We start from the raw sequence: 22,206 nt of genomic DNA, 5'->3' as shown, positions 1-22,206 counted from the left end.
ATTTTCAGGTAAAACAAAGTTGAGAAGGACATTGAGACTCATTAGGGATAAAGTGTTATATTTGGGTATAAAAATTACCTTTGCAAGTACAGAATGAGAGATTTGGCTAGACAGAAATTTGAAAAAGAGGTGAAGATTTTGGTAGATTACAGTTTCAGTTTGTTTTAATAATGTGGTGTGGCAATTAAAGAAGTTAGCAGATCTTAAGAGTGTCCAGATCTGGGAAATGATAGGCCCATGGTCCTTTTCCCTGTTTAACCACACTGAGAATATTACATTTGGTTATAAGCATAACATTTTTAAAAACATGTTTTATTAATGTATCTTTTTATATCATAGTCATATCTTATAGAAATTCAAATAGTCCAATAGAAATTATAGATTTCTTAGAGGGAGAGGTTATCCACTTTATTCTTACCCTCCAGAATGTACCCTTCCTTATGAGATAAATTTGTAAAGGATAATATTTGTAAAGAGCAATGCCTAGCACATAGTAAGTACTTAATAAATGCTTAGTCCCTTTCTAGTCTTTTCCTTCTCTTGTGGAGAGAATAACAATTAAGCAAAAATATGTTATAATGATCAACTATATCTGAGCACAGTATTTTAGGAACAGCATTGATAAGTTATTGATAAGTGTATAGAGGAGGGCAACCAGAATAGTGGAGGTTTTCAGGTTTTTGTCATAAAAAAACAAATTGAAGGAAAAGAAATCTGTAAGAAGCCTCCTTTGTTCTGCTTTGTCCTGGAGGACAGAACTATAAGCAATGGTTAGAAGTTGCAAAATTCAGGCTTAATGTTAGGAAAAATTTCCTTTACAATCAAGGCTATCCAAAATTATAATAATGGATCTGTTGAAGTAAAGGGGTTTGATTTCCCCACACTACAGGTCTTAGACTACAGGCTAGACAACTTCATTGTCTCCTGTGACTCCAAGAAACTGTAGCATGTGCACTAGCCACATCCCAATAAAACTATCTCAGCAGCTAGGGTTGAGGGTAACCAATATCCTCAAATCCATCAGTGAATTGGGGGATGTCTATCCCAAGCATGTGAAGACTTTTCCTGGGAAAATGAATAACATGAGGACAATTTGTTCCAGTGGTCATGAGGTTGTTGAAACATATGCCAAGATCATTCACTGTATACCAGGCTGTCAACAGATTTTTATTCTGTCAATGGAGAGAGGTAGACAACAACTTTGTACAATTTTGCCTTTCTTGAATGCAATTCATGCACAAGTCAAGACATGATAAACAATGGAGGGAATTCTTAATTAAGTTTGAATTAGACTAAATGCATCTCAGTCCCTTCCATTTCTGTGATTCTGTCAATATAAGAGCCATCCAGTCCAAATTCTACATTTTTATAGATGAGGAAACTGTCATATAGAGGTAAATTTTCCCAGGCTCATATGAGAGTTAATTGCCAGAGCCAGGATTTGATGTTTTGACTCTTAAATGCAGAGGTTTTTTTCACCATACCATGTTTCTTCTTATTAGATAACAAGTTTCACAGCCAAAATTTAAGTATGTATCTTCCCCGTTTGAAAATTGAGGTAAGATTGTCAACTACTTTTTATCTCCTTGATTTCTCAAGATTTTTCAAATATTCTTGACAGTGCTCAACAATCATAACCACAGATTTTCACTTTAGATCCTGACATCTAGTTTACTGGACCAGATGACTTGAACTCACTGATAGTAGTTAGGTGTTTTCTTGCCATCATTTCACTTATTTTGGGTTTCAATTTTTTAAAGATTTTTTATTCTTGTTTCTTAATGTGAAGATAATTTCCCTTTATAGGAAATCAAAAGCAGAATAGAAAATTTTTCTTACATGCTCATTTGGACACATTCAACACAAGAAGAAATCTTGTTCTTTCCTTGCTCTTTTTCTGGCTTCCAATATATCCAGAAGCAAAAATCTTTTTCTTAGGATTTATTTTAAATCTTAGTTCATAATCAGCATTAGCTTAGCATTAGCTTTGTAAACACTATCATCCACTATAGACAGTTAACGAGATACTTTAAGCATTATATAAGGAAGAATTATGAATTTTCTTTATTGTAGTCATCCAACAGAAATTTTTGAAGGGGAAGATTATTTTAGCCCTTTTAATGCCAACTTTGTCAGTAGTTCTGAAGACATCTGCAAAGGTGTTAAGCACTTTTTAACAGTCTGTCAGTGATACTAGATTTTTAAAAAAGTTATGCAGTTCTATCAGGCATTTAATCTGTATGAAAATTTTTTTCAGAACAAATTACTTAGGAAACAATGGTGATAGTGATTAAGAATTAGTGAAAAATTAATGAAATTTTAATTTAAAGTAATAAATGTATAAAAATTGAATATGTAAGCAAGTTGGGAAATATATTAAGGTACAAAAGATAAAAGTAAATCTTAGTAAGAATTTGATTAGATAGTCAAACCCTATATTTTTTCTGAAAAACAAATTGCAACATGAAACCATGTAACTGGAGGCATTTATGTAATAATATGGTTTTTGGAACATTGGATTTGGAAACACTGACTTTAGATGATAACTCTGGTAATTATGACTGTGTGACTTTGGACAGTTCTCTTTATTTCTCTGGGCTTTTGTTTCATCTATAAAATGAAAGGTTAAGCTTGATGACCTCTGAGGTTTCTTTAAGCTCTAAATCTGTGCTCCTTCAAGCCTCTTCCAGATCTAAAACCACATAATATTATATTTCTTTCATGAAATAAAGTCTTCCTAGTAAGAACCTGGGCAGTAATGGATAATTAATCAGCACTTTTAGCAAACACATGTCCATCCATGTTTTGTCTTTGTGTCTATGAATAAGACAGGGGATGGGAACTATTCACCCCCCAATTCCCTCTGCATCTTGAATGAATATAATTTACTTTGTATTTATATTTGTCTGTATCTTGAAGTAAGAACTATTTTGTGTTTTTGTACCTTTAGTTCCAGAACTAGCATAGTGATTGCCATCTAGTAAATGCTTAATAAATGTTGGATACCTTATCTTGTCAGAAAAGGTGTCAAAATCTAGTTCCTTTTTCAGCCACAGTTCGGAAATGTTTTAAAAGCATCTTCAGTGGAAATAGGCCTTTTAACCCATGCTCAGGTTGAAGCTTTGTGCCTATTGAGTAAGACCTAGTTCCAAAAATAGTATTTATAGGAATATTAAGAAACCACAGTATCTAAAAATATGCATCTCAAAGCTCTGCTGCCTCACATAAAACTCTTGAAAAAGAAATAGTTACTGCTACTTTATGGTGATATAACACTTCTATCAGTTAATTTGCAAGCTGTTTTCTTCATAAGTTAAATATAACAGTATCAGATTGAAGATTTGAACTATTTACTTTTAAACCTATTTAGTGCACAGTATATGCAAGCAATATTTAGGTTCCTAAAAACTTATCCCTTAAGTTTTTTCCTCTGTCTCTGGGCAAATTTTACACTATTCTTAAGACAGAGATGGGACTTGTCATTTTTCATGTTTTGTGAAAGGCATTTTCATCTTTAAAACCCTTTTGAAGCAGATCCTCATTCAGAAGTTAGAACTATTAAATTGAAGTACAGTGCCTGGAACATAGTAGGTGCTTAAAAATGCTTATTGATTGATTGATCTCTAAAAGAGATGCACTTAGGCTGTTAAATAGATTAACTTCTAATTAATATCTGCTTTATTTTTCAGCCAGTGCCTTGATAATGAATCTTCCCAGAATAATTCTTCATGGTAAAATTAGCAATTTTGCTTTTTAAAAAAAAAAAATCATAAATTATGCAAAGCAACATTTATTTGAATTTTAGGATTCAATGGCATTGTTCTTCTTTAGATGCATGTAAGTGTAAGACAAAACTATTCCTGTTTCTACTGGTTCTTATAAAAAAGTGTCTGAAATTTGCTCTTGAAATTTTATCCTTTGTGTCTTTTATGCCTTTTTCCTTCAGAAGTTGGTACTTCTCCAAGTACCAAGACCTCCAGTCCTATGCATCACTCCTCAATTAAAATATAAAATTAACTAATATGTGTACACAATTTATATTTACTGAGTTACTGTTGAATGCCTTTTGGTGCTAACTGGTTTCCAGATTATCAGGTTCTAGGCTGTTTCAGTCAGAGGGTTTCCCAAATTTTAAGCCATTTTATATTCAGGATGTTCTATGAATTATTCTCTGTGTTAGACTTTATAATGAATTTGAGAATGAATGTCTAGAAGAGCCTAAGTGACCCTACTTGATAGTTCTATGATTTCAGAAACAATGCTTCAATCTTTAACCATATTTCAAAGTTAGCTGTGTTGAATACATTAACTAATATTAATCTCAGCTACAAGATACATCTCAGAACTTTCTGACAATTTCTGGAGTTAGCTATTTTGGACTCGGGAACAGACATGAAGAATTAGTATAAAGCTAATTTTAATAAAACCCAAACTAAAAGAATAATAAGCATTAATTATTACTCTACAATACTAGCATTTTATGATGGATTTTCTTTAGCATATTACAGAATCTAAGCTCAAGGATACTTTAGAAGATTATGTGATTCAGGTTTTCAACCAGTTAAGTGGCCTAACTACTTAGTCTATACAGTTGATTATTGTTTTCTTGAAAATACTCAAGGAATAGAAACTCTTCAATCTTCCTTGATACTAAATGCATTTTTGTTGTTAAACTTTAAAAGTTTCTGTTCATTTCAAATCTGTTTCTTAAAATAACAAAACAAAAAAAAAACTTGATCCCTTTTCATAACATTTATTTTTTTAATATACCTCTCCTTCTTTCAACTGCCTAGGGAGCCTTACATTGGAACAAAGATTTTAAGAGGAAACTACACTTGTAATAAACCAACATGCTGATGGTGCTTACATTCCTCCAGGCTTATATAATCCTCTCTCCTGATACTCCTTCCCTCTTTCACCCCACCCATTTCTATGAAAGGAGAGAGATGCATTTTCTTATCACTTCTCCAGGGCCCAATTGGTTGTCATAATTATACATAATTTAATTTAATTTTGTTGTTGGTTTTTTCCTATTTAGATCATTGTAATCATTATATATATTTTATTTTTCTATCTGCTTGCTTCATCCTCCAGGAGTTCATAACTTTTCTCATGTTTTTCTCAGTTGTTTGTGGTTTCTAATAGCATAGTAATTTTTATTCTTCTCATAAACAACAATTTGTTTAATCATTCCCCAGTTAATGCAAGTCCATTTCTTGTTTGGTTTTCTATGGACAAAATGAACAACTGTATTATCTTCTTCATCAACTGTTTTTTCTTCTTCATAAAATGTCTTTTACGTACTTGAAGATACCAGTTGTTATTCAGTTGTGTGTCCCTGTTCATGGGCTTTTCTTGACAGATACCAGAGTGATTTGCCATTTCCTTCTCCAGTGTGTCTTCATTTTTAGATGAGGAACTGAGATGTACAGAAGTTAAATAACTTGTTCAGGATTACACAACCAGCAAGTATCTCTGGCTGAATTTGAACTCAGATCTTCTTGACTCCAGGCTTAGTGGCTCTATGTACTGTATCACCTGGCTTCCCTGAAAATAGTATTTCTACCTGTATAACTTTCAGCAACTTATTTAAACTTTATTTTCATCATTTCTAAAATAAGTGCTATGAAATTAAATTAGATAAATCAAAACATTTCTTTTACTCCTATGTACTATATCACTTTTTCTTTTCCTATATTAAATGATTTGTATATTCCTAAATAGCATCAGAAGCATTTATCTACCTTTTGGTGACTCTGTATATAGATTATAACCTGAAAATTAGCCATTGAAAGGGGAAAAAAACCCCACCAGAAAATTGATAAACCATATTCTGCACTTGTACAACCCAAAGTGTTGTTTTCTTTTGGGGGAGGGAGAAGTTAGTGAGGTTTTTTTGGAGGGGAGAAAGAAAAGAAAGAATGAATTATATTTATTTAGATCAATCATTTGCTTTCCTTTTTTAAATTATTGTTTTCTCTGGATTCTTTAATGGTACGTTTTTTAAACAGTAGCAAAACTGGTCACATTAAGTACTTTTCATTAAAGTTTTAGCTTCACATTGTCATGGCATTGCTTATTCTTATTTGACTTATGCCAAATTCTAGGACTCTGAGTCCTGGATCTTTTGATGATGTCCTGTCTTTGCATATTATCTGGTGTTTTTTGAGCTGTAATTAAAATATAATTTTAATATACATAAAATATAGTCCTAGGGCCCCTGGCAAATTTATACATTAGAAATTTTTTGTTTCATAAGGAACTATTTTTAAAATCTCCTTTTCATCTAATTCCTTCTGCTGCTCTATGAATGTCAGACATCAATCTGTCTTGCCTTCTTACTCTAAAATTTTTCTTCCCTTTTTCTACCATCTAATAAGAAATCTCATTCAGATATGGATTCTTTCCATCTTAGTAGGTATTGATATGATTTTCTAGTTAATATAATTCATACTTAGGTGTGAATGAGGCTTAACATTCCCAGACAAATGTAGAAGAGAAATTCTTCAACCTAACTAAATATTTGATGGGTGGAAGATATTTTGGGTTAGAGGCTTTGTCTGTAATTCTTGCTTTTTCTGCCCCTTTTCTCTCTCCTCAGTTATTCTAGAGAGCTCAGAAAATAAACAATTTGATTATCTGAAAATAATTTAAGCCCCCAAACAAATCTTAGAATGTAGGGGGATCAACTAAGGGTTAACACTGAAGTAATATAAACTGACAAGTTCCCTCTACTTTGTAGCTTCCCATAACCCAATTCAATGTATTTGCTATCTACTTGAGTGTGTCTGTGTGTGTTTGTGTGTGTGTGTTATTGTATATTAGGAATGCAAAGATAAAATAAAATTGTCCCTATTTTCTTTCTTTTTTTCTGAGGCAATTGGGATTAAGTGACTTGCCTAGGATAACACAGCTAGGAAATGTCTGAAGCCAGATTTGAACTTAGGTCTTCCTGACTTCAGGGCTGGGGCTCTATCCACTGTACCACCTAGCTGGCTCCAAATTGTTCCTATTTTCAAGGAGCTTGCATTCTCCTTGAGGTAGAGGAACAGATGAAATAATATACATAAATAAATAAGCATAAGGTAATACGAGGATAATGGGCACTTATAGCTGTTATCTTATAAAAGATACCTAATAATACAGAAGGTTTTAACAAAGGAGTTGTGAGGGAACAGAACTTTGAGAGGAGAAAGGGTATTGAGGGAATTTATTTGAAACTTAGGACTTTGTGAGATAATGGTTTGATTTAATGCTGGGAGGATGGAGCCAGAATATTGAATTTGAAGAATAGTTTAACAGAAATAGAATATGTAAAAGGGAATATTTTTGAAAGTTTGTGAAAAGGCAGAAAAATGAGTTAGAGTTAGATTGTGGTGTGTCTTACATACTGGCAGAGAAAATTGTATTTCACACCTAGAGGCAGTAGGGAGTTAGTGAGGGTTTTTTTTTTTTTTTTTTTTTTTTTTTTATTTAATAGCATTTAATTTACAGGATATATACTTGGGTAACTTTTACAGCATTAACAATTGCCAAACCTCTTGTTCCAATTTTTCACCTCTTACCCTCCCTAAATGGCAGGATGACCAGTAGATGTTAAATATATTAAAATATAACTTAGATACACAATAAGTATACATGACCAAAACATTATTTTGCTGTACAAAAAGAATCAGACTCTGAATTATTGTACAATTAGCTTGTGAAGGAAATCAAAGATGCAGGTGTGCATAAATATAGGGACTGGGAATTCAATGTAATGGTTTTTAGTCATCTCCCAGAGTTCTTTTTCTGGGTATAGCTAGTTCAGTTCATTACTGCTCCATTAGAAATGATTTGGTTGATCTCGTTGCTGAGGATGGCCTGATCCATCAGGACTGGTCATCATCTAGTATTGTTGTTGAAGTATATAATGATCTCCTGGTCCTGCTCATTTCACTTAGCATCAGTTCTGTAAGTCTCTCCAGGACTTTCTGAAATCATCCTGTTGGTCATTTCTTACAGAACAGTAATATTCCATAATTTTCATATACCACAATTTATTCAGCCATTCTCCAACTGATGGACATCCATTCAGTTTCCAGTTTCTAGCCACTACAAAAGGGCTACCACAAACATTCGTGCACATACAGGTCCTTTCCCTTCTTTATAATCTCTTTGGGATATAATCCCAGTAGTAACACTGCTGGATCAAAGGGTATGCACAGTTTGATAACTTTTGAGCATAGTTCCAAACTACTCTCAAAATGGTTGGATTCGTTCACAACTCCACCAACAATGAATCAATGTCCCAGTTTTCCCACATCCCTCTCAACAATCATCATTATTTTTCCCTGTCATCTTAGCCAATCTGACAGGTGTGTAGTGGTATCTTAGAGTTGTCTTAATTTGCATTTCTCTGATTAATAATGACTTGGAGCATCTTTTCATATGACTAGAGATAGTTTCAATTTCTTCATCTGAGAATTGTCTGTTCATATCCTTTGACCATTTTTCAATTGGAGAATGGCTTGATTTTTTATAAATTAGAGTTAATTCTCTATATATTTTGGAAATGAGGCCTTTATCAGAACCTTTGACTGTAAAAATATTTTCCCAGTTTATTGCTTCCCTTCTAATCTTGTCTGCATTAGTTTTGTTTGTACAAAAACTTTTCAGTTTGGTATAATCGAAATTTTCTATTTTGTGATCAGTGATGATCTCTAGTTCTGCTTTGGTCATAAAACCTTCCCTTCCACAGGTCTGAGAGGTAAACTATCCTATGTTCCTCTAATTTATTAATAATTTCATTCTTTATGCCTAGGTCATGAACCCATTTTGACCTTATCTTGGTGTACTGCTTAAGTATGGATCAATGCCTAGTTTCTGCCATATTAGTTTCCAATTTTCCCAGCAATTTTATCAAACAGTAAGTTCTTATCCCAAAAGCTGGGATCTTTGGGTTTGTCAAAGACTAGGTTGCTATATTTGTTGACTGTTTTATCCCTTGAACCTAATCTATTCCGTTAGTGAGGGTTTTTGAGCAGTCATACCTATGACTTAGCAGTATTAGCTTGGCAGTTGTGTTAAAATTGGATGGGAGAATAGAGAGGTTGAAAACAGCAAAAAGAAGCATTTTATGACGAACAGAACCAGCTACACCCAGAGACAAAACAATGTAGACAGTAGGGAGTTAGTGAGGGTTTTTGAGCAGTCATATCTATGACTTAGCAGTATTAGCTTGGCAGTTGTGTTAAAATTGGATGGGAGAATAGAGAGGTTGAAAACAGCAAAAAGAAGCATTTTATGACAAACAGAACCAGCTACACCCAGAGACAGAACAATGTGGACTGCTTGTATTTTTGTTTTTCTTCCCAGGTTATTTTTACTTTTCTAAATCTGATTTTTCTTGTGCAACAAGAGAACTGTACAAATATGTACACATATATTGTATTTAAGATATACCTTAATATGTTTAACTATGAGACTACCTGCCATCTAGGGAAGGAAGCTAAAAGTTAGAACAGAAGTGATTGCAAGGGACAATGTTGAAAAATTATCCATGCATATGTTCTGTCAATAAAAAGCTATAATAATAATAAAAAAAGAAGCATTTAGGACAAGAAATGATGAAAACTTAATTATCATAGTGGTCATGAGAATGGAGAAAAGAGAACTTGCAGGAAAGAGATATTGTGGAAACAGAATAATGGGATTTAGTAAGTGATTAGAAATGAGCATTCAAGGAGAGGGAAGAGTCAAAGATGGCTCTTAAGTTAAGAACATGGGAAACTGGAATGATAGTGGTGCCCTGAACCAAAATTAGCCAAGTTTTGAGGGAGAATGTTTACTTCTGTCTTGAATATATTGAATTTAGGATTCTAGTAGGAGAACCAAATGGATCTACTAGCAGATGTGAGGGTGGATTAAAAGAATTAGGGCTGTATGTATAGTGCAAGTCATTGATTGAGATCATGAAGGGAAAAACCATTAAAAGGAAAGAAAGGGAGCTTTTGAGAGTATCTGAGAATAGACTTAGGGAATTCAACAAAATAATGTCTCTTAAAAATATGGAAGAGAAGAGATTGTTCTATCCATTGTTGATTGTTAGTTCTGCTACCTCGGAAAAGAGGAAAAAGTCCAATCCCTTTTTCATATGGACCTTCAGAACTTGAAAACAACATGTCTCCCCTGAATGTTGTCTTATTCAAGCTAAACATTCCACTTTTTAAAACTAGGATCTTCATATGACATGAACTGAAGGCTTTGTCCCACCCAGGTTGTCTTCTTATGGACAGCTCATCGATATCTACCAAAGATCCATACATAATACTGTGTTTACACACAATATTCCAGATGTGGCCTAAGACTGTTCTGATGCTTCATCATGAAATGAAGGTGAACTTGGGTTCTTAAAGGCCATATCAGCAGAATGAATAAATGCAAACCAACTTGTAGACTTGTTTCTTCCTAAGCTATAAATGCTTCAGTTATGGGTTTATCCTCTGGCAACTTAATCAGGTTTAAGAGTTTTGTGGTTTGTCACTGGTGGCCAAAGGGTGATTTTTAAAAAATGTCATAATGATAGACATTAAGGTGAGGAGGATTTGTGATCTGCACTGACTGAGACAGTAGCCACACCTATGAAGTCTTTAATACTTTAAAGCACAATAATAATGAGCCACATTTTTATAATTTTATAATACATTGCTTTGTGAATTGTTTAATTTTTTTAATTAAATATTTTCCATATATATGTAAAAAGATATTTTAACGATCACTTTTAAAATTTTGAGTTTGAAATTCTCTCCTTTCTCTTACCCCTTCCATGAATACTTGAATTTGGTTGTATCTGCCAGGTCATGACAAAATTTTTTCATATTAGACATGTTGCAAAACAGAATAAAACAATAAAAATTAGGAACATAAAAATATGCTTCAATATGTATTCAGAGTTTATCAGTTCTTTCTTTGGAGGTGGATCACATTTTTCATCATGGGTTCTTTGGAATTTTCTTGTATCTTGTACCATCAAGATAGCTAAATCTTTCACAGTTGATAATTGCTATGATTACGTATAATTTTTTTCACTTTGCATCAGTTTATACAAATCTTCCCAGTTTTCTTTTTTTATTATAAATTTATTTTTAGTATACATTGTTTTATGAATCATGTTGGAGAGAAAAATCAGAGCAAAATGGAAAAACCATGGGAGAAAGGAAAAAACCCCACTGACAAAAGAACTGAACATAGCATGTGTTGATTTATATTCACTATCCTTAGTTCTTTTTCTGGATGCAGATGACATTTTCTGTCTATTGGGATTGCTTTGGATTACTGAGAAGAACCAAGTCTTTCATAGTTGATCATCATAGTTGTTGTTATTGTGTACAATGTATTCTTGGTTTTGCTTGTTTCTCTCAGCATCAGCTCATAATCAATTTGTTCATCAGTTTTTATACAACAATAATATTCCATTACCTTTATGTGCCACAACTTGTTCAGCCATTCCCCAATTGATGGACATCTACTCATTTTCCAATTCTTTGTTATCACAAAAAGAGCTGCTACAAACATTTTTGCACACGTGGGTCCAAGGTTTCTTTGAAAACCATCCTGCTTGCCATTTTTTATAGCACAATAGTATTTTTTAAAAAATAATTATAACTTTTTATTGACAGAACCTATGCCTGGGTAATTTTTTACAACATTATCCCTTGTACTCACTTCTGTTCTGACTTTTCCCTTCTCTCCCTCCACCCCCTTCCCCAGATGGCCAGCAGTCTTATACGTGTTAAATATGTCACAGTATATCCTAGATACAATATATGTGTGTAGAACCTAACAGTTCTCTTATTGCACAGGAAGAATTGGATTCAGAAGGTAAAAATAACCTGAGAAGAAAAACAAAAATGCAAACAGTTTACACTCATTTCCCAGTGTTCCTTCTCTGGGTGTAGCTGATTCTGTCCATCATTGATCAATTCAAACTGAGCTAGATCTTCTCTTTGTCAAAGATATCCACTTCCATCAGAATACATCCTCATACAGTATCGTTGTATATAGTGATCTCCTGGTTATGCTCATTTCACTTAGCATCAGTTCATGTAAGTTGCTTCAAGCCTCTCTGTATTCATCCTGCTGGTCATTTCTTACAGAACAATAATATTCCATAACATTCATATACCACAGTTTACCCAATCATTCTCCAATTGATGGGCATTCATTCATTTTCCAGTTTCTAGCCACTACAAAGAGGGCTGCCACAAACATTTTGGCACATACAGGTCCCTTTCCCTTCTTTATGATCTCTTTGGGATATAAGCCCAGTAGTAACACTGCTGCATCAAAGGGTATGCACAGTTTGATAACTTTTTGAGCATAGTTCCAAACTGTTCTCCAGAATGGTTGGATTCGTTCACAACTCCACCAACAATGCATCAGTGTCAGTTTTCCCACATCCCCTCCAACATTCATCATTATTTTTTCCTGTCAGCTTAGTTAATCTGACAGGTCTGTAGTAGCACAATAGTATTATGTCACAATTATATGCCACAGCTTGTTCAACCATCCCCCAAATGTTGGGCATCCTTTCAATTTCCGATTCTTTGCCACCATAAAAAAGAACTGCTGGTACAAATAGTTTCTAGAGAATTTTGTTATAACTAAATTTTTGTTTATTTGTCCATATGTTGCTTAAAGAAAAACATTATTATAACGTGCTGAGAGTACAGTATAATAAGTGGGGGGGAAAGTGATGATTCTTTTGTTATTTTACTTGTCCCAACTCAGTAGTGCAATATGACATTTGTGATACTAGGCAGAATTTTATAATACCTTCTTTTCCCCTTCTTTCACAAATTGGAAAAATTTGTGAAAAAAATCTTGAGTTTCTGTCCAAGGGAGGCTTTGAGACTATTGTAACATCCACAGTTTGAGTTAGTACAAAATAAATACCTTATTGTAATGAAATATTTATTTGGCCAATAGCAGTTCATTTACGAAAAGGAATTGTAAAAGTACTCTATCACAGACTTGAGAGTTTCATTTTGAGTGGGTTCCATACTCTTCTATGCTTAATCTAATTTCTCCAACGTAGACTTATTCTTTTCCGTCTATGTACCTAGAAATGCATTGTGTAGTATTTTCTTTCTAATCTTCTAAATGCTCTCTTTGACTTGTCTTTCTTTTTCTGTGGTCTCCCCTTGCCAGCTAGCTCTGGCATGCTATGCATACCCAAGAATTAGCACAGTGGGCCATGTGTCATGTTTATTTACCTTATCCTGTCAATTTTCATGCTTATGAGTAAAACTCTATCATGATTCTGTTTGGCTTTAACTGTCAACTCTCCCTTAAGGTATTAGCATCTTCTTATCTTGGAGAATTATTTGGAGAATTATTTTGAGTATTCTTTCACGTAGCTGTGCTGGTGGACATAAATGGAAGAGATGGAAATTCTGTCCTTCAGGGTTGTCTTGGTATGATAGTAGGCTAGGATAGGCAAATATAGATGTATTGCAGGGTTGATTTAGCAAGGTAATATCAAATGACATAATATATGTGAAGTTCTTTGAAGACTTTAAAATAGTATTTATAATAATCTGTTTTGGGTTTTGTAATTACAGTTTGGTCATGGTCTTCTAGATTGTACCCCAAAGTTTTAACTTGGAATTTGTGAATTTGATCTTAAAAAATATATATATGTTGTTAACTATTTCAATCAAATTGGGTTCCTTTGTAATTCTGTGTAATTTGATTTGATTTAATGCATTTTAAAACATTCTGAGAAGGGGGTCCACAAGCTATATTTGACATGAATCCATTGATTCACAATACAAAATAGCTTAAGTATCTGTTTCTAGAATGGAATACAAAAATGCTGTCACTTCAGAGGACTTTTAAAATCAGTCTTTGTTAAATTTTAAGTCACAGGTATTTTAATTTTATGTAAACTCATTTTATAGTTCTTAAATTTACTGATTAAATAACATTTGTTTTATAAAATTCATAGCTTCAAACTTAAATATTTAACTGATTTTTATCATACTGCACCTATTAATAAAGTTTAGAACATTTTAGCATAATAAGATTAGACATTGTAAATACCCAGATAATATGATTTAGTGTGGCAGTTTTCTTTTTACATGCAGCATTTTCATAATACATGTGATCCATAAAAGTAAATCTAATTGATAAGTTCAAACTATTTAAAGTATTATGTGAAAGCACCTTTTTAGTAATATTTATGGAAGATAATCCCACTATTAGATGTAAAAATTTAATTCCAACACTTGAAAAATTAGTTAATATTAATTGTAAATTAATATATAATCATAAATAGTAGTATAAATTATAAATGATATTAAGTCTTCAAAGAATTTAGCCTAATTATTATTTTGCCTTATAGTTTGCTAGGGTTTGGATACCTGATCCTGAGGAAGTCTGGAAATCAGCAGAGTTGCTCAAAGATTATAAACCTGGAGATAAAGTGCTTCAGCTACGCCTAGAGGGAGGCCAGGTAATGATTTCTTTCTTTATTCACCAGTCTGTAGGCTTTGGGTACTCTGATGTTTACTAGTTGTGTCTTTTATCCGCATCTTCTTTCTTCTCACCTATGAAATGAGCAGATTGGACTATTACAGATAATCTGATTTTCTAAACTATAAATATTATGTTTATGTATATGTATATTATGTATATGTATAGATATTACGTTGAAGAGGAGAAATATCAGAAACTAAAGATTGTCATTAAGCTCGGAGAGACCACAGTGTTCTTAACTTAGGTTTGGCATTTTACCTTTTGGTCCAATGTTATTTTTTTGTCTTTAGATTGATATATAGTCACCAAGTTATCTATGCCAATGAAGTACACCTGTAACATGAATAATCCAAAATAACAGGAAATCAAAAGTATTATATTGATTTGGGATACCTTATATTAATTTTGCTTATGCTAATGCTAGCATTGATATATAATACACTATTTAAAACTGGGTGACTAGAGGAAACCAGCCCAGGTTTAGATAGTTATGCCAAACAACCTACACATATCTATTGAAGATTTACTATGTGAAAGGCACTGTAGAAAATATAAAATATTGATATTATGATTTTTCCATTCAAAGAATATGTAGTCTTGGGGAAATTAAACAGGTGCATAAAAAAACTAATGTATAAAAAGGTTTCAAAATACAGAAGTATATGGTTGATTGCCTATTGAATTTTATAAAGCTAATTAGTACTATGGAAATTCATGGGGAGGAAAAGTCTGTGGATTTAAGATTGGGTAATATTAAATAGATAAAGAGTGCAATGTTCTCAGCAGATAGAATGGTTTGAACAAAAACATAAGAGGCAGGAAACCACAAGATGCATTTGGCTTCATGGCTAACCAACTTTCTACCAACTTTGCATCATGTCAAAAGGTGCCAGGAATAGACAGTTTCATGTTAGAAATAAATAAGGATTGAAGCAGTAGATGACTTCCAAAAGTAGTAATAAGTTAGAAATAGAGGCATATTTTGTCTTTATTTGAATAATCTATACAAGTGTTGTCTCTTCAAATTTTAGGATTTGGAATATCGTCTAGATCCAAAGACAAAGGAGCTGCCTCACTTACGAAATCCTGATATCCTTGTGGGTGAAAATGATCTCACAGCTCTCAGCTATCTTCATGAACCTGCTGTGCTCCATAATCTCAGAGTCCGTTTTATTGATTCCAAGCTTATTTATACCTATTGTGGTAAGTGTATGTCCCAGAATATCAGGTGAAATATCTCTTTTGTTTTCATAAAACCATGAAATATGTTAGGCATAAGAATATAGGTTAGAGATTATTTTTAGGGGGAAGGAAATAAAATAACATTCTGTTATTATTTTTTTATTATATTTATATATACTAAAATATATATTATATGTTATTCTAAGGCAGTCTTAATTGTTTTATTCAGTCATATCACATCGTATTTTGAATAACTTCTTGAAGTTACATAATTTTTAAAGAATATGTCTCAAAAATCTTAGTGCAATTTTAAGTTTAATTGACTTTAGAAACTTAAACAATTGGTTAATTTCAGTAGCTTAAATAAATGAGGGGGAGGGGAAGAGCATTATGAAATAGCTTAAATACATTAGGAAAACTTAAATCTTAAATTAAGCTTTAATAGCTAAAACTGCACTCAGACTTTGGGACATCCTACCTACTGCTTTGTCATTCTGGTCTATAGTATCTAACTCTGATTATCTTTGCATCTTTCTTCAGCTACTGTGTATGTTTTTTCTCCATTGTTAACTTTTTGTTTACTACTTTCCTATGACTTCTCCCCCATTAATCTTCAGAGAAACTTAAAATAGTCCTAGAACTTCCATTCTCTTCTCTCTGTATCCACTGCCTTAGTGTACTTTTTTCAGCTTTCATCCTTAATAAAGAAAATTAATAATCTCCTTATACTATCTGGTAATGAGTCACCCACAGCCTTAGCCAGACATGTTAATACCAGAGACAGGTGCTCTCAAACAAACTTTTTGTGATGCATTTTGTGAAAATAATATAAGGAGTAATTAATACAAATTCAGTATTACAGAAGGGGGAATTATTTATTATTGGGTGGGTAGCTATTGTGGATGGGTATTCATAATGTTATCTAGTTTCTTCGTATTTTAAATAATTATTCTTGCTAACCAGGTGCTAACTTTGGTTGTTTCTAGTTGTTCAATGGGTGCAAGTTGCATTATGATTGTTAGGGTCTAAAACCTAATCATTCCCTCCTAGTTACAGCTCTGGGTATCCTTTCTTCTTCATTCTCATTACACCCTTGGATTTCATGATACCCTTTCCTTCTATGTATCAACCATCAAAAGGATGGAAAAGAAGGCTTGTACTGAAGTGGTCACCATGGAAATAGAGAAGAGGCATTGGATTTAGAGGATATTACTGAGGTAGAATTGATTTATCTTGGTAATTGATTAGATATGAGAAGACAGAAGAGTAAGAGTCAAAGATGGAATGAAATGAATCATACCTAAGCAATAATAGATCTTTTCCATAATATGCCTGTCATGAAGTCATAAAGGTCTACATAAAGATCTCCAATAAAGGGAAACTGACTGACTTCTACTCATATAATAGAACAAGATTTTATTATGTGACCATCACATACCACATACTATCCTTGAAGATAGGAATACAAATATAAAATTAAGACAGACCTTGCCCTCAAGGAGCTTACAATCTATAGGTATATATGGACATATTCACTGTTTAAAAAAAAGGTTATGTGCAAAATATACAGTGGCAAGTTGAGGGAAGGGGGATGTGGAAGGAGAAACAACTCAGAGAAATCAAGAAAAAACCTTTGATCATGGAGAAATTTTTGAGCCTTCACAGGAACTTTTAGGAGAAGTTGGAGTTTAAGGTGATGAAAGATACCTATACAAAGGAAACAATTGATAGAATGTCACTTACGGAAGAATTTAATAAGTCAGTTTAGTTAAAATGTAAAATGAATGTGGAAGAGTAATATGTAATCACCTTGAAAAGATGGGCTTTAAATGCCAAACAGAAGAAGAAATGGGAGTCACTGGAGCTTTTCAAGTAGAGGACTTACACACAAGGTCAAATCTGCATTGTAGAAATGTCACTTTAGTAGCTTTGCTAAAGATAGATTGGTGAGAGAAGAGTCTATTCAGAGGGAGACCAATTAAGGAACTACTGCACTCAGTCCAGATCAGAGATGACTGTATGAACTAGGGTGATTAAGGTGTAAGAAGAGAGAGTATGTTTGAGGAGGTGGAATGTTCAACAGGATTTCAAAACAGATTTTTACATGAGTGATAATGAAGAGTCAAGGTTGATTTCTAGATCACAAAACTTGATTACTTGAAGAATGGTAATATCGTTGATAGAAATAAGAAACTTAGGAGGGATGGAAGCTCATTTTACTTTTGTAGAGTGCTAATTATTAGAAAATTTGCTTTATATCTTACTAAACTCTACTGCTTTCCTTTTTCTACTCATTGCTCCTAGCTCTACTTTTTGCTTACAAAAAAAATTGTCTTCTGGTATCATAGGCCTTCAGATACTGAAAGATAGCTAGTTTGTCTCCTCCTAAGTCATCTATTTTCCTGGGAAAAACATCTCTGTCCTTCAAGCAATTTACATATGACATATTTTTCAGTTCTCCATCCTTTTCTGAACTTAGTTTGTTAGCAGACAAAATAAATATGATTCCCAGAAATACATAAAATACTTCAGCTGTGGTTTAGCCAGAGAATTTTTCATTGACATTGGAACCTCCTTTGTTTTCTACATGGCTACTATAAATATAACTTTAGGTCACATAACATTTTGGCTCTCATGTCATATGATTGACTAATATAAAGTATGTAGCACACTCAATATTCCAGCTTTTTTTTTAAATGTGAAGTCTTGTCTACCAAGTTTCTCTCTCATAATGAACCAACGAGCAATTGATTTTCTTTCTTCTTTTGTGTTCTGTATCACACAATTATACTCTGTATATCAACATATAATGCAATCTTGATCTTCAGTTTTTTATATATATATATACCTTATTTTGTCACCATGGTATATTATAAATTCCCCGGGGTCAAGGATATTTTATATCCTTTTTTTTAAGGAGAAAACAGTATGATAAAAAGTAGAAAGGGTTGAAGTTGGGATAAGGAACTTAAGTTTGAATCCTATCTCTGACTTTTACCAGTTATAGGACCATAGACAAATCCTTTAATATCTGTGGACCTTAATTTCTTCATCTTCATCTGTAAAGTTGAATTAATAATACCTATATAGTTAACTCATAAGTTGTTGATTGAATCAGATGAGACTATATTTACATATTTATCTATATATGCAGCTATATTATATATATACACATATATGTACACATATATAGACATATGTCTGTATGTATGCATGTATATTTTTTTTCATAACTTAAAATGCTTATGTTAAATACTGCTCCTTAGTGCCTAGGACAGTTCTCTGGGCACATACTAGGTGGTCACCATAAACTTGTTGGTTAATTATTCTTCTATATATTCTATGTGTGTGTAAATATGTGTGTGAATGTGTGTGTATGTGTGTGTATTAAGGAAGACTATATTATGGAGAAATGGTCAATGAGAGGAAGAATTACTGGGATTTACTTCCATCCCAGGTGTCTGTAATAGATTAGGATTCTCAAAGTAACTTCAGTTGCAATATTGCCAAACTCTAAGAGCCCTGGTAACACTAGTGGATCTTTTAACTCTGTTGCTTAGACATCAATGATTCAATCAATAAGCATTTATTATTATTCTGCCCTGTATCAGATAATGTGCTAAACATTGATTGAAATACAAAGAATAAAACAATTGCATATCTTAAGGGGAAGGCAAAAAGTACACACACACACACTAGATATAGATATATAGATATATGCATAATAAACAAAGAAAATAAATAAAAATCAGTAAAAATAATTTTTTGAGAGAAAACTATGAGGAGCAGAGGAGAACAGAAATTACTTTGTATGAGTTAAATCTTGAAGTAAGAGGAATCCTCTAAAAGATGTAGCAAAAAGGACAACAAGTAAGAATAGAAAGATAGGAAGAGAGGTAGGAGAGAACAATATCAAGAAAACCTAAAGAGGAGAGAGGAACATAGTGAATGATAGTGACCAGTACTTCAGATAGATAAAGAATTAGGAGGACTGAGAAAATGTTACTGATAATTATTAGTTATTAAGTTATTGACATTAAAGTGTCAATTAGTATTAAGTAATTGGTTATTAAGAAATCATTGTTAATTTTTGAGAGAACAGTTTCAGTTAAATGAAGAGATCAGAAATCAGATTGCAAAATTTAGAAATGAGAAGAGGGTATTAGGCAACTAGTATAGAAGACTTTCTCAAGGAAAAGAGATAAATAGAATGGTACCTAACAGGGATGGTCATATCAAATAAGGATTTTTTTAAAAAATTAAGCCAGCAGGGAGTGAGCTAATTGAGGGAGATAATGAAGATTTGAGAAAAATTAGAGATAATAGTGAGGGGCAATCTGCTAGAGAATATTGGAGGGGATGGAATCAAGGATACATGTTTAAGGATTTGCCTAGGCAAAGAGAAGGGCTATCTTTTAATGTGAAACTGAATGAAGGAGGAAATAGTGGAGGAAGATGTCTGAATGATAGATGGAGGAGGGAAGAAGAAAGGGTCATCAGCAAATGTTCTCAATTTTTTTTTTACCTGCTGAAAAGTAGGATTTTCAGTTGAGAGGATGTGTAATGGGGAGGGACTTGGAGGGTTTCTCTAGAGAGTATAATGTGAGAGACAACTACTATGTTAAAGAGTCTTTAAAAGCTAGATGGAGGAATTGATACTTTGTTTTCCCTGGAGGCAATAGAGGATCTAACAATAACATTGTTACTATCATTTTAGTAGAGTGGTGTTATATTGAATCTATATCAGGGTCCAAGGTAAAAATGGCAAAATTCTACATCTAATTAATTGGGGGTGAGGGAGAGTTGAATCAAGAATAATATCAAGGTTATGAACTTGAGAGATTGGGATAATGGTGGTTGGTATCTTCAACAGAAGTAGAGAAATTTGGAAGAAGAATCAGATTTTTTTTACTTTTTGTATTTTCTTTTCTTTTCTTTTTTTTTTTTTTTTGGTGGGGGCAAGATAATGAGTTTTGTTTTAGCATTAAACATGTAGAATTTGAGATGTCTATAGGACACCCAGCTCAAAATGTCCAATAAACGGTTTATGATGCAAGATTGGAACTCAGTCTATAGAACAATAAATCAGCTGCTTAGAGATAATTAAACCTACAGGAGCTGATAAGGTCACCAAAGGAAATAGTATAATGACAGAATGAATAAAGGCCTAGGGTACAGCTTTAGGATGCACTCACAGTTAGGGATCAGTGATTTTACCACTAGCAAAGTAGACTTAGAAAGATAATGAGAAGAGTATAGTGTCAGGAAAACTGAGGGAAAAGAGAATATTCAGAAAGAGAGGATAGTTAACAGTTTCAAATGCAGGTAAGAGATCCAGAATAAAAAGAGACCATTATTTAAGAGACTTCAGGTAACTTTGGAAAAGAGCATTGTTGGTTGAGTGGTAAAGTCAAAAAGTATGTTGCACTTTTAATCAACAGCTTGTGAATAGGAAAGGAAAAGGAGAACCACTAGTTAGAATAAGATCCAGAGCTATTAGGAAATAGATGGGTAGTGAAGTAGTAGGACAAGGAATTCAAAAATAGAGAATAATATAGAATTGAAGATTGGGAAAGGACGATTTGTAGTCTGAAAAAGTATTGACTGGAGATCTCTCAGCTAAGAATAATTTTAAGAAGGGTTGAGACATAAGGAAAAAACTGGATTGATAGAAGCTATGATCAGAATCATGTCAGAGTTAGGGTTTTTTAGTTAATGAATGAATTTCTTTTGGGGGAGTTGAATTGAATACAAAATTTTTAAAAAATAGAAAAAAGAAAGAAAAGGAAAATAAAAACAAAAAATATTGTCATGTGTCCAGTATAACATCAGGGATGATTCAAATATATAACAATAAATTTTCATTTCAAGAAAGCATATATAATAATGAAAGAGATTATATTCATAAGTATCCATTTCTTCTTTGCTTCCTTGTAGGTTAGGTTGTTCTTTAGTTCTCTGATATACATTTTACTTTATTCTTTTCCCCCTCTTTCATCCTCCCTTTCCCCTAAGCAGACTAAGCACAGATATATTTATATCTGTATAGATATATTTTTATATACATACATATATATATAAATGTGTGTACATATATATTTATATATTCATATCCACCCACAGACCCACACAATATGCATATATATACCCATACATAGACTATATGCATAATATCCACATATACTCACATAAATACATTTAAAAATTGTGTGTGTGTGTGTATATATATATACCCACATGGAAATATGCATCTAAAACAGTATTAATGTGGCTGACATATAATGTAGATTTCACTCTTGATTGAGTCTTCAAGATTTTTGTCTTAAGATCAATGATTTCTAACCCTACTGTTTTTGTCCTAACTCGTCCCCATTCTTTTTTTTTTAAATAACTTTCTATTGACAGTACATATGCATGGGTAATTTTTTTACAATATTATCCCTTGTACTCACTTCTGTTCCAACTTTTCCCTTCCCTCTCTCCACCCCCTCCCTTAGATGGCAG

General features: G+C 32.9%; 1 protein-coding gene across 6 annotated transcripts in view; it reads left to right on the top strand.

The window, feature by feature from the left end:
* The window catches only part of MYO5A (myosin VA), a 202,525-nt gene that overhangs the window by 48,998 nt on the left and 131,321 nt on the right, over positions 1-22,206 (top strand). For all 6 annotated transcript variants that reach the window (XM_031955220.1, XM_031955217.1, XM_031955219.1 and 3 more), the window contains exons 2-3: positions 14,387-14,497; positions 15,552-15,723. In XM_031955220.1, coding sequence (XP_031811080.1) covers positions 14,387-14,497; positions 15,552-15,723 — 283 coding nt within the window. The remainder of the gene's footprint in view (positions 1-14,386; positions 14,498-15,551; positions 15,724-22,206) is intronic.

The sequence above is a fragment of the Sarcophilus harrisii genome, chromosome 2 (genome assembly GCF_902635505.1).
Source record: "Sarcophilus harrisii chromosome 2, mSarHar1.11, whole genome shotgun sequence".
In the NCBI taxonomy this organism is placed as follows: Eukaryota; Metazoa; Chordata; class Mammalia; order Dasyuromorphia; family Dasyuridae; genus Sarcophilus; species Sarcophilus harrisii.
Note: the sequence above shows the minus strand (reverse complement) of the source record. Positions and strands in the feature narration are given on the sequence as shown.